At 38.9% G+C, this 15,806-nt stretch overlaps 1 protein-coding gene, 2 long non-coding RNA genes and 1 other non-coding gene across 7 annotated transcripts; 3 read left to right on the forward strand and 1 right to left on the reverse strand.

The window, feature by feature from the left end:
* The first annotated feature begins 4,972 nt into the window (after positions 1-4,972).
* LOC125581207 lies at positions 4,973-5,188 on the forward strand. Its single transcript, XR_007318914.1, has one exon. It is a non-coding gene; the product is annotated as a small nucleolar RNA U3 (small nucleolar RNA).
* A 331-nt stretch (positions 5,189-5,519) lies between these two features.
* On the reverse strand, positions 5,520-7,891 carry LOC106435021 (inactive leucine-rich repeat receptor-like serine/threonine-protein kinase At1g60630). The gene is made up of 2 exons (XM_013875874.3): positions 6,373-7,891; positions 5,520-6,300 (listed from the first exon to the last, which is right to left on the reverse strand). The coding sequence occupies exons 1-2, from the start codon at positions 7,670-7,672 to the stop codon at positions 5,678-5,680; spliced, it is 1,923 nt and encodes a 640-aa protein (XP_013731328.1). The 5' UTR covers positions 7,673-7,891; the 3' UTR covers positions 5,520-5,677.
* A 160-nt stretch (positions 7,892-8,051) lies between these two features.
* Positions 8,052-9,901, forward strand: LOC106435022. Of its 4 annotated transcripts, none has more exons than XR_001286875.3 (6): positions 8,052-8,505; positions 8,605-8,684; positions 8,803-8,962; positions 9,057-9,170; positions 9,251-9,437; positions 9,509-9,901. It is a non-coding gene; the product is annotated as an uncharacterized LOC106435022 (long non-coding RNA). The 4 variants fall into 4 exon arrangements; XR_001286878.3 differs by having other exon boundaries at positions 8,052-8,197; positions 8,302-8,505; positions 8,803-9,170; XR_001286874.3 differs by having other exon boundaries at positions 8,803-9,170.
* A 1,530-nt stretch (positions 9,902-11,431) lies between these two features.
* LOC111202342 lies at positions 11,432-14,051 on the forward strand. The gene is made up of 2 exons (XR_007318683.1): positions 11,432-11,960; positions 13,797-14,051. It is a non-coding gene; the product is annotated as an uncharacterized LOC111202342 (long non-coding RNA).
* Positions 14,052-15,806: the final 1,755 nt, after the last annotated feature.

Raw genomic sequence — 15,806 nt, forward strand, 5'->3', positions numbered from 1 at the left:
AATATGTGATAAATGATATTTTAATTTGTTTAAAGCACTCACATAAGTAAACATTCATCCAGAAAATTCTCTCTGCTTCATTTCTTCTAGTTCGTCCTATGTGGCGTATCTATATTCGAACCTCTTTTCTGCCATGAAAATCCTGTACATATGATGACAATAATGTTATTAATTAAGATTTAAATTTCAACTTGTTAAAATAAAAATTTGTAAGCTAATTTATTTACCTCTCATATTGAAGAACATCTTCGCAGTTGGTGAGCAAATTTGTTTGCAAATTACTGTGCTCCTGCTCAGTAAGTCGACGGTCCTTTGGTTTTCCGCTAAGTCGTCCAACGTCTGTGAAATGTCTGGAACCGTAACATGATATGTTGCCCGTTCGCCTCTATCATCATGCCGAGCAGGTCTTCTGTTTTTGGTCTGAACTTCTGCTGGAAAGTAGTACTCGGCAAAGTTTGAAGTTTCTTCATTGATCATCTGTGCGACTATAGAACCTTCCACCCTACTTAAATTTTTCACCATCTTCTTCAAATGGAACATATACCGCTCATACAGATACATCCATCTATACTGCACAGGACCACCAAGTTCCAATTCTCTTGCCAGGTGAATAACAAGATGCTCCATAACATCAAAAAATAAGGGAGGAAATATCTTCTAAAGGTTGCACTGAATCACGGCTATGTTAGTCTTCAAATTTTCAATACCAATCAAATTATAATCTGTTTTAATGCCCATCAATCTTGTAGCAGATGATAAAGCTGAATGACCATCTCTGCAACCTTCGTACAATGGTTGCTTTCCAGCATCCAACATATCATAAAATCTCTTAGCTTGTGCATTGGGTAAATCTTCCCCTCTAAAATGATAATTTACCATCTCTTCAGTACCTACACCATAATCTACATCGGTTCTAATTGGTTCTTTTAATCTAACCGCTGGCTGAGGTTCGCTAGTACTACCATGTTCATAATCAGTTTCCCCATGATGATACCAAATTTTGTAACTTCGTGTAAACCCACTCAAATATAGATGAGTCCAAACATCCCACTCTTTAATAACCTTTCTATTTTTACAATTAGAGCAAGGACATCTTAACATACCTGTTTTTGCTTCCGGTTGTCGGTGAACTAACCCCATGAATTCGGTTATACCTCGTTGGTATTCTTCCGTAAGCAATCTCGTGTTCGGATCCAAATGAGGTCGATCGATCCAAGAACGAAAATAATTTGAAGAAGATATGTTTTTTTATGAATCAAATTCGTTTGTAAAGAGAGTAAGAGGGAGGATGAAGATATGGAGTGAATGAAGAGGAAGAGGGGTGCTTATATTTATAGTTGAAATTCTGCCGACAGACCGAGGAAATACCGACGGAATTCCGACGGAAACGGCTAGTTCGTCGGAATTTCCTCGGAATTTTTAAAATCCCCCAACGGCTCTCTAACGGCTATAATATATCCTCGGAATTCATCGATTTTTTTCGAGGAATACATTTTTCCTCGGTATTCCATAAGAATATTCTGACGGATTAATATTTCCTCGGAATTTCCTCGGAAATTCCTCGGGATATTCCGAGGATTTTATTTTCCGTCGGAATGTCCGTCAGAATACCGCTGTTTTCTTGTAGTGATAGCTTAAATGCATACCTCTTTTTTTTTTTTTGTAACACCTTAGATGCATACCTCATATTTGTTTTTCAACACCTTTTTTTCTTTTTTTTCAACACCTTCACTCCACTTAAATCAGAAGTTGAATCATTGTTTCGACACCCTTGTTGCATAATATCTTCACCAACTTGGAAATTTGTTTAGGTTAAATGGGTTTTCTACGAGACTTACGTAGAATTGAACCGATAAAATTGGTATCAATTTTTTCTCCATTTTGGTTTCTTTCTGAAACTTTTAACGTTGGCTGAAAAGAACCGACTGACCACCGACCGACCATGAGTAACCAACCGGGTTTTGTACCGGTTTCGGTTTCATTTTGGAAAAAGTATTCTTCCAGTAACAGCCAAATCAGTTTCTAAGAAATCCGTAGCTGAAATCAAAGACTCTAGCTTTCCGATCAAACATATCTTTTAGCAAACCAAATCCAAAAGAGTGTACGCAACTGCGATTGTGATTGAGAGAAAGAAACCTTTTTGTTTCAGTTCATTGAGATAAACTAAACGATGACGTATGGATGTTTTGAGCTTATGTAGGAGATGGATTACACCCCTCCACAAGACCCATCGAATAACAGGCCTTAATCCAGCAAGTCGGATCGATTTGATCGGCTCAGCGGCTAAACCTATCGGCTTGGCCTTAGAGCACATCTAGCCGGTCGAGTAAGTCGACCAAAAGTGCCCGGCTTGGAGGGAACCTTGTCCAGGTCCGTATACTCGGCCCCTCGCACCAAGGCCCAAAGAGGTACGAAATTAGGGCATCAGGGGGGCAGGAGTCCTATAAAAAGGGAAGGGGAAGCAACAAGAGAATGGGCTTTTGGACCATTGAACAGACTGAGCGGCTAGATCTAGGGTTTTAGGCTATCTCTTTGATTTTGTTACTCTTCGATCTCGTTGCTCTTTCATCTTCTTGTGACTCTTGTAACCATTCAGACCAAATCTAAATAAAACGTCTTTAGCCATCCCATTTCTGACTTCTTTCATCTTTGTCGACTGAATCCCGTTCAAACAATTGGCGCCCACCGTGGGGCTGACTAAAGTAACGTTCTAGATCTACATGGTTCAAGACGACGCCACCTTCGGCGCTCCGGGCGGAGAACCGACCCCAACGCCCGAAGCCGCGCCACCCATCGCCGCAGATTTTATGAGCTCTATCATGGCTCGACTTGCTCGTCAAGACGAAGTTCAAAAGACGACCAACGACCAATTAGCTGCTTTGGTCACGGCCCTCACAGCTCCCGATGGCCAAACAAGCCGTCCTCAGCAGATACGCCTTCGCCTCTTTAACACCAACCCAACGGCGACCGGAGTCAACCATATCTCAGAAGACTCGGAGCCTAACGAAACCCTTCTCGCCGACCACCCCCCAGTAGGTTCTGATCTGGCGACCATACGCGAGCTCGCTGAGCTCAAACTCAGCTTTCAACAAATGAGCGAGAAGATCCATTAAGTAACCAGCGCGGCCCCGTAAATCGAGAGCGTCCTCGCTGCAACATCACGCACTCCTTTTACTAGCGCCCTTACCAGTGTACAACTCGGAAAGATAGAGAAGTTGCGCTTACCCGAGTACAAACCCGGCGGAGACCCAGTGGAACACATGACGGCTTTCAACATCGCGATGGCACGGGCTCGACTCCCCGACGAAGAAAGGGACGCAGGCTACTGCCAACTGTTCGTCGAAACTCTCCACGAGCAAGCCCTAACCTGGTTTTCTCAGTTAGAAGAAAACTCCATCGGAAGCTTCCGCGACTTGTCAGCAGCTTTTCTCAAGACTTACATTATGTTCACCAAGCGCAGCGCTACCGCCTCTAGCTTGTGGAATCTCAACCAAACCAAAGACCAGAGCCTCCGCGACTACATGGAGAAGTTCAAAGTTGTAGTCTCGAGGATTGAAATTCCAGACGGTATCGCCATCGACGCCCTGCGAAACACGTTGTGGGTTCGTTCTAAATTCCGAGAGGATTTATACCAAAACCCAACTACGTCGGTCCAGGACGCTATCGCGCGATCTGACAATTTCATCTGAATGGAAGAAGATACTAACGCCATTCTCAGCAAAATGAACGCACCCAAAGCTCCAGCGACTATAACCGCCAAACGATACCGACGAGCCTATGCAAGGAGAAACCTATCTAGAGAGAGAAAGTAAAAAATAGAGAGAAGAGAGAGAAAATAGATACCTGAATCTGCAGAAAGGAATGACGGAAGCGAGGGAGAGAGACCTATTTATAGCAAAGACAAAGGCACGCTTTCCGAGCGCAATTATTAGGTCTATGAAGGCCCAAATGGGCCTCAAAGGCCGCCTGAATGCCCAAGAACTTACTCGCGACGGTTCGGCTTCTCGCTGAAACCGGTTTTCAACCGGGTCGTCGAACTGGCATCGATTCCTGATATCTGATTAAACCGGTCTCTGGTTAACCAACAAAACCGGTCCCTGCCTTTTCACCCAAAACGATGTATCGCCCAAGTAAACTGCATCTCATCGTAAAGATTGAGAGGCGAAAGCGCGCATCAACGACTCAACATTACTCGAAGCGACTAGAGACGCTCACAGGATGTCATGCGACTAGAAACGCTCACAGGACGTCATGCGACTAGAAACGCTCACATCGATAACTAAACGGGAAGGGTTGTCCTTTGTATTAGAACCTGTTATCCGAATAAACCTGACCCACAAATTCACTGAGACCGCCATGCCGCTCACAAGTGAACTGGGGGGGGGGGACTTATTGTAGGAGATGGATTACACCCCTCCACAAGGCCCATCGAATAACAGGCCCTAATCCAGCAAGTCGGATCGATTTGGTCGGCTCAGCGGCTAAACCTATCGGCTTGGCCTTAGAGCACTTCTAGCCGGTCGAGTAAGTCGACCAAAAGTGCCCGGCTTGGAGGATGCCTTGTCCAGGCCCGTATACTCGGTCCTCGCACCAAGGTCCAAAGAGGTACGAAATTAGGGCATCAGGGGGGCAGGAGTCCTATAAAAAGAGAAGGGGAAGCAACAAGATAAGGGGCTTTTGGACCATTGAACAGACTGAGCGGCTAGATCTAGGGTTTTAGGCTATCTCTTTGATCTTGTTACTCTTCGATCTTGTTGCTCTTTCATCTTCTTGTGACTCTTGTAACCCTTCAGACCAAATCTAAATAAAACGTCTTTAGCCATCCTATTTCTAACTTCTTTTATCTTAGTCGACTGAATCCCGTTCAAACAGCTTCGTATGTCTGAACTCTGAAGTTGTTTATTCCTCCCACATCGGAACACACGGAGAGAAACTGTGTTGTTTATATAGCGAAGAGAAGAAGGTAGTTGTCACGACCTTACTTGAACATGAACTGTTCTATAGGCTCGTACCTCTGTATCCTTGATTTCTAAGGAGACAGGCCCCTAAACCTGGTTGATGAATCATAGCCGTGCGATCTTAGTGTGATTAACGGCTACGAATGTTCTCTGACTCTCCGCGCTGTAGAGGATCGCTATCCGGCTTGGTCTTACCTCTCTGGAGTGGTCGCACGGTTGTCTGACAGGCCCCCTTTTTTAAAAACCCCATGTCATATGAACCTCAAACCTTCAAAATGTTTTGGTTTATGAAAGCTCGTATGTCTTGTAACTAGGTTTCAGCCTTAAGCCTAAATCACATTTGCTTTCTTGTTAAATGCAAAAGACACTAAAGCTGTGGTTCGACTATAATGTTGCATTTTGTGGGAACGAAAGTTAACAGTGATTGTACTTGTATTATAATGTGATTCCAAGAATCTGTTGGCACTTGGCAGATTGATCCTTTTGGACGTTCTGCAGTATGCTCCATTTTAGTATTATGTTTTGTTTTTGGATCCGGAGGTGTGAAGGTACACTGTAGAGTGTGTAATATTCATGCAATTTAAATCCAATAGAATGTATACATATACTTCCATTTCTTTTGTTTTTGGTAAGCAGGAAAAAGACTGAAGCAGATTGCATGAACCCCTAGTTCTATTTTCAACGATGGAGAGAAGGCGCACAAACTTTGCTTCATATGCTCATATGATCCTCCCTTGGCAAGCTCTGAACCGTATCCGACCACTCCCAGGTGAATAATCACTGCTGTAAGATGAAAACACTACTGCTTCGGCTCTTGCATCCTTCACCATCTTCAACACCTCTCTCATCGCAGGCCGCTTTTCAGGCTGAATAGCCACGCAAGCCGTCGCAATGCTCAAAAGAGCTTCAAGTTTCTCCTCAGAAGAATTCAGCTCCTCGCCGGATTCAGTATCTGCCTCTCTCACCACGCGCACCCATCTGGAGATATCAGACCCGTGTTCATGGAATGATGAAGTTTTACCTGTTAGAAGCTCTAGAAGGAGGACCCCAAAGCTGTAGACATCAGAGGGTTGTGTCGTTGCCTTGCGTGAGTCTCTGCACTCAGGAGCTTTGTAGAAGAGAGAGGAAGCACTTGTGTCTTGAGGATCATGGAGATCTCTCAGACCGTAGTCCGTGAGGCAGGACTCAAAGTCAGGACCTAACAGAACATTGGATGATTTCAAGTTCCCATGAACTAAGCTCGGATTCTGATGAATGTAGACAAGACCCATTGCCAAATCCTCAGCTATTTTAAGACATGATGTCCAGTGAAGAGGCTTCCCACTCCCAGAAACTCTACTTCCTATAGACAAGACATAGATTACATACACAGAACCAAAACTGATAGGAGTGTGTGTGTGGAAAACATACATACCATGGATAAGAGAGAAGAGACTTCCATTGGGGAAGTAATCGTAGACGAGCAAGCATTCTTCTTTGGCTTGGAAGTAGGCTCTGAGAGGCACCAAGTTAGGGTGCTTGAGCCTCCCAAGGATCTCAACGTGTCTCTTGAACTCCTCCATCCGAGTAAACCCTGCTGCGTCCTTAAGCCTCTTGACAGTCACGATGAAACCAGACTCCATCACCGCCTTGTAAGTGCTCCCTATCGTTCCTCTTCCCAACGTTTCAGCTGAAGCTTTGAGTAAATCATCCATGCTGTATCTCACCGCCGTGACGTCTGGTTCACCTCTCCCCAAGAAAACCAGAGTCCCCACTGATGATCCTTCTTCATCACTTCCTTTCTCCCATGAGAACCTTTTGTTGTTTCTCCTGTCACCTTCTGTTGCTCTGTCTGACTCTCCCACTGCTTTGCTTATGCACTCTTCTCTCTTGGATTTGGTTAGCTTCTTTCTTCGTATCAGAAGAAGCAATGCTAGGAGAAGTATCACAATACCCCCACTGATGCTTCCGACAATGATTCCAGTTAGCTTTGTTTTGTTGGCTATAGGCATGGCTGTAATTGCCGAAGGTTTGGAAGAGACTCTTGTGCATGAGGAGTTTTGAATCCGATCTCCGCATAGAGCTATGTTTCCTGTAAAAGACGACTCATTGAACTGCTTCAGGGCTTGCGTCAGTGGGATTCGGCCAGAGAGCTGATTGTTAGAGACGTTAAAGAATCTCAGAGTTGTTTGGTTGAGAGGAGGAACGGAGCCGGAGAAGAGATTGTCCTGAAGGTGAAGCGTGTAAAGGCGTGAGAGATGGAGCAGCGAGCTTGGGATCTGTCCGGAAAGCCTGTTTCCGGCAAGGACAATGGTTTTGAGTCGGTGGAGAGACGTCAGTGATTCAGGGAACTCGCCGGAGAAGTTGTTGTCGTTGAGGAAAAGAGACTTGAGGTTGACCAAACCAGAGAGGTTAGGGACTGAGGCAGAGAGAGAGTTGCCTTTGAAACTAAGGACTCTAAGCTGGTCTAATTGGTTCATTCTCTTCTCGTCGAGTGAGCCAGTGAGGTTCATATTCTCAAGAACAAGCTTTGAGACTCTTGTTCCGTTAATGCATTCTTTGACACCTTCCCAGTTGCAAAGATCTGTTCCTCGCCATGGAATTGAGTTTGATGGATCAATGGATGATTTCAAACTCAGTAGAGTTTCAACGTCGCTTGATCTCACCGGTGAAACCATGTAGAAAGTAATCATTACTAAGAAGAACATATAGAAACAAGAAGAAGAAGAGACCATGATCGAATCAAACCGAATTAGAAGAAGAAAGCTTGCAACTCAGGAATAGTAATGGCATGTATTATCCAAGTTGTTGGTCACGGACAGTAACAGGTAAGATGGTCACGTGAAGCCAATGCTTCCTTGAGCTGTTTTTAGCAGTAGAGAAGTTGCTTGAATCTCACTTCTCTCTTCACTCTGCCTTTTTCTTACAATGCATCCGTGAATACTTTTATTATATTTGCATATCTTTATATATAAAGGAGGGTTTACTCCCTCCTGGTGGTGCCACATGGGATGCCAGATAGATAAGTCGACGCTTCTCATCGCGACATGTGTCAAGGTAAGCAAACGCACCGTTTCATTTTCATGTTCCCGTGTTGTGTTTGGGCTTTAACGTTTTACTCAACAAATCGAACTCAATACATCGTCTTCTCCAAAGTCGCAGCCACCAAAATCTAGGGTTCGTGTTTTGCTTAAATCGTCAAGACCAGTTACGTTCTTCTTCCTTCTTTGACACCAAAGCGTGGTTCTGTAGCACCAATGGTTCGTCTCTGTGATCCCGACTCTTATATCCGCTCAGTCTGCATTGTGGCTGTGTCGGCGATCTCTTCCCAATGCACAGATCATAGTGGCGTTGTGTCTTGCAGCGGCGATTGATGATGTGGAGGATCCGGTTCGGTTAGGCATGTGTTTCTTCCTAGGCTGAAGAGAGGTGATGAATCAGAAGATGAACAGACCTGACTTTGTAGGTATCATAATTTTCCAAGATCTGTAGTCGTATTGTAATTTTTTCTGGATTCGTAGTTCACTAAACAACTTACTAGATCATTGGCCCAGCGTTAATTGGAAAGGTGAGTGTTACCTTGATTTATGTTTAACGCTTCAAGTTTGTTCCTAAAGCTGTTTTTTTTCCTCACATTCATGTGTTTATTTGTTGTTGTTTCTTGCAGTATCCAACTCAGCATACTGCTATTGACAAGTTCATGGTCTATAAACTGATAAAAACGAGTGGGAGTGGTGTAATCAAAAGGTGATTCAAGGGAAATTCATGTTTTATGTATTTACTCAATAGTGAAAGATGATTTTAATAGGTTAGAATATTGCATGTTTTGAACTCTGTATGTGATTCTGATATTCTAAGAATGTAGGATATTGACTTTATCTGCACCAAAAAGGTCACCGGTATCAAGATGTAAAAAGATGGTGTTACGTTTCTTGCTCCAACTGTACCAAGAAGTTTCAACGGACTGTCTCAGCCTTTTCAGTGTGCACTGCAACAATACTAATGTTGTTGGTGTCGTCCGAGATGTATCTATATAGCATGTTATTTCCATTCATTGCACTGAATGTCCACACACACGTAGTTACCCTTGACACTTAATACATGTTTTCTGACTTCTAGATATCGTGTGGAGATGACCATTGCTGATGATACTGCTGATGGTCTATTTGTTAGTTCGATGGGATAATGACAAAACTACATAACATCATAACCTATGAAACTGGTCATCTATTGGTACGTGACTATTCCATCTCATATCATCGTTTGGTCTGATTATGTTCTCATACACTTGCAATCAACCACTGGTCACTTAGGCTGGAGAGGGTGTGAACCCGGAGGAGACTCAGGTCCCCCCTTTTATTGCACACATAGTAGTCAAGACCTACACGTTCTAGGTCAAGGTTAGTACCTACAACTTCACAGCGAATCATCAAGCTTTCACAATCTCAAGCATCCTTAGCGAAGGTGACCGTATGCCACTCTCTGCCTTTTGTTGACGATGTAAGTTTCATGTATATTTCATTCTTCATTCCTTAGTTTGTAAATAATTATAAGTGATTTGGTTTGAACAGGGAGCAACGATGACAATGGAGATGATATATGCTTGGTGCCAACTCAGTACCTGCTAAGGTGGACATTGGTGGTAGTAGTTTTCAGGAAGCATCAACTACATGAGCAGCTCCAAGTGGTGTCAGACACAAAGAAGCATCCAGCGCAAGCCGCTTACAAAATGGCCAAGAAAACACGCATGGCATAGGTTAAGATAGTGAGAGCATTAGACGCAGTATTTCCTCTTTGAACAATGCTAATGCATCAATATTTTTTTGAACAAGTTTGTTTTTTGTTTCCCTCCTTTTGGGTAATCTATGTTTGGTTCAGACGATTTTTATAAAAATGTCTGAGCTTTAATTGGTTTGTATATTTAGTACCATACATCATTTAATTACTAAGATTCGGTTTATATACACGAACTCGCATTCTGCTTAAATGAAAGAGGTCATCTATAAACCAATTATGATTACAATATGAGGACAACTAACCTACTAACGACGAAAGGGTTGTTTTTTCTGATCGGAGTAGCATTTGTGCTTGCCGACATAAGCGAGATTCAATTCCTGAGTTATCACCTGTTGTAAAACGTATGATCAGGAAGGCTATATAGATCATGATAGACTCATAGTCAATTGATTAGTCCAAAAATGTAAGCTTAAGCATATTAACCGGAGGTGGAGATGGTCGGGTCATTGTGGACGCTTTCTGTGTTCCCGCCAATGCCCAGGCTCCCTACTCTGCTGCTACTCAACTCTCTGGATCCAGAATCTGGATCTTTTCTATATGTTTTACTCACCATTACTCAGAGTACGTCTCACAACGTTAAGGATGCTGCGATAAAAGATTTGGCTGCAGAATGCCTGATTAATATCATTGAGACTAAATTATACATATGGGAATGCGAAGAGATACAAACTTATTTTTACGCTATAGAAATGAAGGGTGTGTTCTGATTTATTATTAAAAACATCGAATATTATTTTTCTTAGGAAAAAAATAAATAATAGTAACAGAAGAAACCAACGTAATATATCATAACGGATTTCGTTCAGAATATGATCAGATGTATTAAAATTGTGTAGTACTCAAAAGCATAATTTGATATGATCATAAAGATATATGTGTGAATACTTTTTTAATAAATTTGTAATAATCATTCTAATTTTGTTAAGTTGTGTTTTAATATGATTACTAGATCTCGACTCGCGCAACCGCGCAGATTTTTGTTTTCATTTATTTTTATATAAATATTTTGTTTTCAATTCTAAATTGATATATATTATAATATATATGTGTCTATCAATTTTTAAAACATAATAAATTTACGGTATATTTTTTTCAATGAATAGATTGTTTCAAACTTTCACATATATTTGTATCTTTTTCTATATATATATTTTCAGATTATTATTTCATTATTAAAATCGTAACTATATATATAAAGATTAGTAAAATATTGTTTTATTGTCATATTCAAAGATATTGTAACATTTCACAAATTTAGAAAGTTTTTAAAAAATTAATTTTTTCGCTTCATAGATTTCTATTATCGAGTAAATAATTAAAAATTTATTTTTATTTAATTTTTAAAATAAACTATATAGTTTAAAATTTGTTTTCATTGGTTTAAGGTAGTAAAAATTAATCATTGTTAGATAATATAATTTTTGTTATTTAAAAAAAAATCTTTATAATTTTAAAAGTTAACATCGACAAATATTTAACATATGGAAGTATAGTATCACAACATTAAATTATATATATTTAATTTATACTATCTATAATTCCAATGTATTATCTATTGTTTAAGTCTAATTATTGATAGTCCAATAAAAAATTCTGATAGACCCAAAATTTAAATGATAAGATTAGAGATTAAATGAAACATGATTTTCTAGGAATATGTCCATTAGATCCTTTTTTTTTTAAATCACACATGAATCAAGGTTGTGACTTCTGTTTTAATATATAAGATGTTATCTATACAAAATCATAATCATATAACTATAAAGACCGAATTCTTAGTGTTGTTGTTGTTGTAATCTTTTAATAATTTTTTTTTTTCTTTTAAGTGATATAAAACAATAGAAAACGATGGTTTTATTTAGAGGAGATATGTGTCAATATCTATATATATAAAGAAATGTTTGCATCTCTCCTGTGATGCCACGTCACTAATTAGTCTCTTTAGGTGATGACACGTGTCGAGACTTCATTTTACTCTTTCGATGATGTTATTGTTGGGTTTTCATATTAAGAATTGATTTGGGCTTAAGAGGATAGGTCGTGGGCTTCTAATACAAAGTCATATATTAGGGCTATAGAGCATTAGTTAAGTAGGTGTAGCGGTTCAGACAACTATCTCCTACGCTTTCTCAAAGAAACGCCGTCTAGGGTTCCTCTTAACCAACTGACTATGGAGGATCCGGGAGTTAGAAATCCGGGCAATCTATGGTGGAAACCGCCGTCGGTGTAAGTTCGCGTAGCTACTTATTTTCCTTAGAAAACCTGGAACGTTACGGATCTCATATGCATTCAATCACTCTCATTAACTTCCCAATTAACTGCATCTCCCCCACTTCTTCCATGTTTTCACATTCATTGCATCCTCTTTTCTCCAGTCGGTGAATTTGCAATTATAAATAGGTTAGATTGTATCCGTAAATGCAATTTCATTCTTCACAATCATAATAACACAAAAAATTTCCACACGATTGAATCCGATGTTGATCGATTTGGAACTTAGAGATCAATTGAAGAAACATCATCATCTCTGCAAGTCATGCCATCTTAGGAGACCAGTCTTGGGGTAGATTCTTTTCAGAAAAAACGTTTTTAATGCTTATAAGATGATATATTCCTCTGTACAAAGACTTTGATGGTGAAGTTTAAAGTGAAAAGAAAAGAATGATAAGAAGAAAATGGTTGTTACAGAGAGAGAAAGACATAATCTTCATTGTTTTTTTAGTGAGAGATGTGAAAATTTAAGATTTTAGTTCTACCATTAAAGAGGAAAGAAGAATCGGAAGTTCTAAGAGATGCAGAAAATCGAGAGCTATCAACAGAAGCCTATGAAGATGAAAAAGTATTTATTAAATGGCAACATAAATATAAGTTACAAGCTGGCACGGGCTTGCCATGTTATTTATTTGTTTTTTTGTTCAAAGGCTTGCCATGTTATAATTCTTCTGATTTTTGTTGTTACTATCAAAAATTAATTTTAATTTCGATAAGAGATACAAACAAATAATTCTCTTAAGTATTGTATCTATTACATATAAAAGTTAATTAATGCAAGGTATTTGTCAAAACAGGAAAAATGTTTAATACGTGAGATTAGGGATAGGGAATATGATCAAATCTTTCACAAGATCATATTACCCTTATTAATCCTATCATAAATTGATTTAAATTACTTAGCTTGGTTCAAAGTTAAGAAAAAACAAGTCTAATATAATTTTTGATTTGGTGTTGGTTTCAGGTTTTCAATATAAAATTATAAATACAAATTTTCAGTTAAAATATTTTTTTTTTCTTTTTAAAATATATAATAACAAATTAAACATACTAAAATGTTTTTAAATCCAAAATAAAATCACATCATATAGACATTAATAATGTGATTTCAACTACCAAATAAACGAAAATTAGATTCACATGAGAATGAAATTGTATTTTTATTAATTAAAAAACTATAACAAAAATGATAAAATTAAATTATACAATGACCTTAAACATATTTGAAAAAAAAATTAAAAAAAATCAAGATGCATTAAAAATAAACATATCCGTTATTAATGTTTGAGAAGAATAATTTGAGAAGATATTGCCTTCGAGTCTGTCAACCAACACAAGATTAATACTTTAAATGTTTAAGTAAATATGTAAAAAAAAATTTAAAGCTTGAATCTTCTTGAAATAAATTATATATTATTACATATTCTGAATTATTTTTGTTAATTTTGTATTCTCTAACATAAAGAATAATGAAGGCTGCTGTCATTTTAATTCAAACCATAAATATTTATTAAAAATAACAATATGATCTCAATTTTTTCCATTATTTATAATATCGTTTTCAATCTATAATGATTTAAAATATTTCATAAAATTAATATAAATTTACATAAAATAGTTTTTATTTTAACTTTCCGCCCGTAGGGCGGGCCGGTCCTATGACATATACATGCACTTACAAGTGTACATCATTCAATAATGGAGACCAAGGAATAAACAAATAGTAAAGTTTCTTGTCTTTTTATGAGTCTCCAGTGTTTTAAACTTTAAACATTCTACATATTCGGGCAGGTTGGGAGACGAATGCTGACTGCTGACTAGGGAAAGAGAAAATGACACAAAGTTTGGAGTAAAAAGCAGAGGAGAAGCAAATAAACTACAATGGTCATATTATAGTAAAACATAGACTTGTGTTGTGTGTTCAGTTTAAGTAATCTGATTTTTTGGCTTCTTGCTTCATGCAATTATTGAGTTATGTTTCCTAACCTCTTGTGTATAGGCACGTTTTATTATTTCTCATTTACAGCATACATGTACACTTCCGGATCTCACAACCCACTTTAACAACATGGCGGCAGCATTAGTATAAACTACACATGGCTACAAACTCCAGTCTGTTAAATGTATGTTTGAATTTACATTTTTCTTTGGCTATATATTGTACATGTCACTAGTTTCCTCTATTATTCCTAACTTTAGAGACGGGGTTAGATTCCATGTAGTGGTTCTCATGCCACAAAACAGAGCATTGTCTCTGCAAAATCTTACCGGTTCTGAAAGGTTTCAGTCGAAAAGTTGATGGAACGACAAGATGAAACATATTTTGATCCTGCATGCTGGATATGAAATAGCCGTTTACCCACATGATTGCTTGGAAAAAGTTAGACGACCTAACCGGGGAATAGGAAGAGAGGTTCAAAAGAACATAACAACACCAAGTCTAGACAAGATCCAAATTGCATAAAACAGAAACACAAGAACTGTATATAATCAAAACTCAATTAATCAAAACCATATATCAGTTACAGGCAACATATTTTGTAGACAAAACTTGCAAGTAAAAAGATCTGACTCATAGCCAACCCACTCTCCAACTATGTTTCCTTCAAGAAAAGATGAATATGAATGAACCTTTCATATTGCTGGAGCTACACACTAGTCTCAATCCTTAGTTTGGCGCATTTTCTTTCTAGTTTTAGCCGTCGCATGTGCTTTTTCTCCATCCGTGATAGACGAACCCTGGATGTTCAAATATAAAAATTAAACCGGCGAGGCTTTTGATAGACTAAGCATGGTCACAAGGTTAGAGTAAATGACCCGGCTACGCTTACCTGTTCCTGTTTTTGTGATATCATACCCTGTCTTCGTGATTTTCTGTTTCCCTTTACCTGCTTCTCCTACAGTCAAGAGTTTTGGTTAGCACTCATCTGAAGAAGTCAAAAGCACTTGTTTTGCATTTTCTCAATAAAAGCCAAAACCTGAGATGGCGTCTCTGGGTTATCCACTTCGGTTCTGAGCTTTCCTTGTTTTTGAGATCTCTTACCCTTTCTTTGTGATCTTCTGTTCCCTTTTATCTGCTTCTCCTACATAAATTTGTATTATTGGTTTAGGACTCATCAGAAGAAACTTGTTGGCATATTCTTGAATGTCAAAAAGAAAACCTGAGATGGGGTCTCTGGATCATCAACATCTTCATCATCAGTTCCAAGCTTGGCTTCTTTCATTAATTTCTCAGAACGAGCATGATTCTGAAATTAGTTAAATCAAAATAAAACTTAGATTGAAGCTGAATAAAAGCTAAAGCAAACCTCATGCTTATCACCTAATCCTTCAGACTCATTCCGAAAACCCAATAATTTGAATGAATAAAGCTAACTAATTTTATACCTTGGATGAAACATGTTCTTGCATAGTCCTCTCGTTCAAACAAATGGTGTTTGGGCAATATCTGCACTTGTAAACCGATTTGCACTTAATCATACAACCCAGAATATAGTTATCTTCCTCTTCTTCCAGTGGTTCTTCCAAACCGTATTCCATTGACGTCTTCTCATATCTCCCTCGATAGGCATCACCATCAGAGTCTTCATCATCGTCTTCAACATCAGCAGCTATAACAGTAATTTAAAACCAAAGTTTGTCACCTTTAACTATCTAACTTCTCTAAACATTCTCAATTAATGGTTCGATTGAAAAGAAGCAAGCAAACCTGGGGAGTCATCTTCTTCTTCTCCACCCTCTGAGACGGAATCATCATCGTCTTCAGAACCTTCTGCAACGGCATCTTCGGATTGGGATTGC

The sequence above is a fragment of the Brassica napus genome, chromosome C1 (genome assembly GCF_020379485.1).
Source record: "Brassica napus cultivar Da-Ae chromosome C1, Da-Ae, whole genome shotgun sequence".
Taxonomy (NCBI): Eukaryota; Viridiplantae; Streptophyta; class Magnoliopsida; order Brassicales; family Brassicaceae; genus Brassica; species Brassica napus.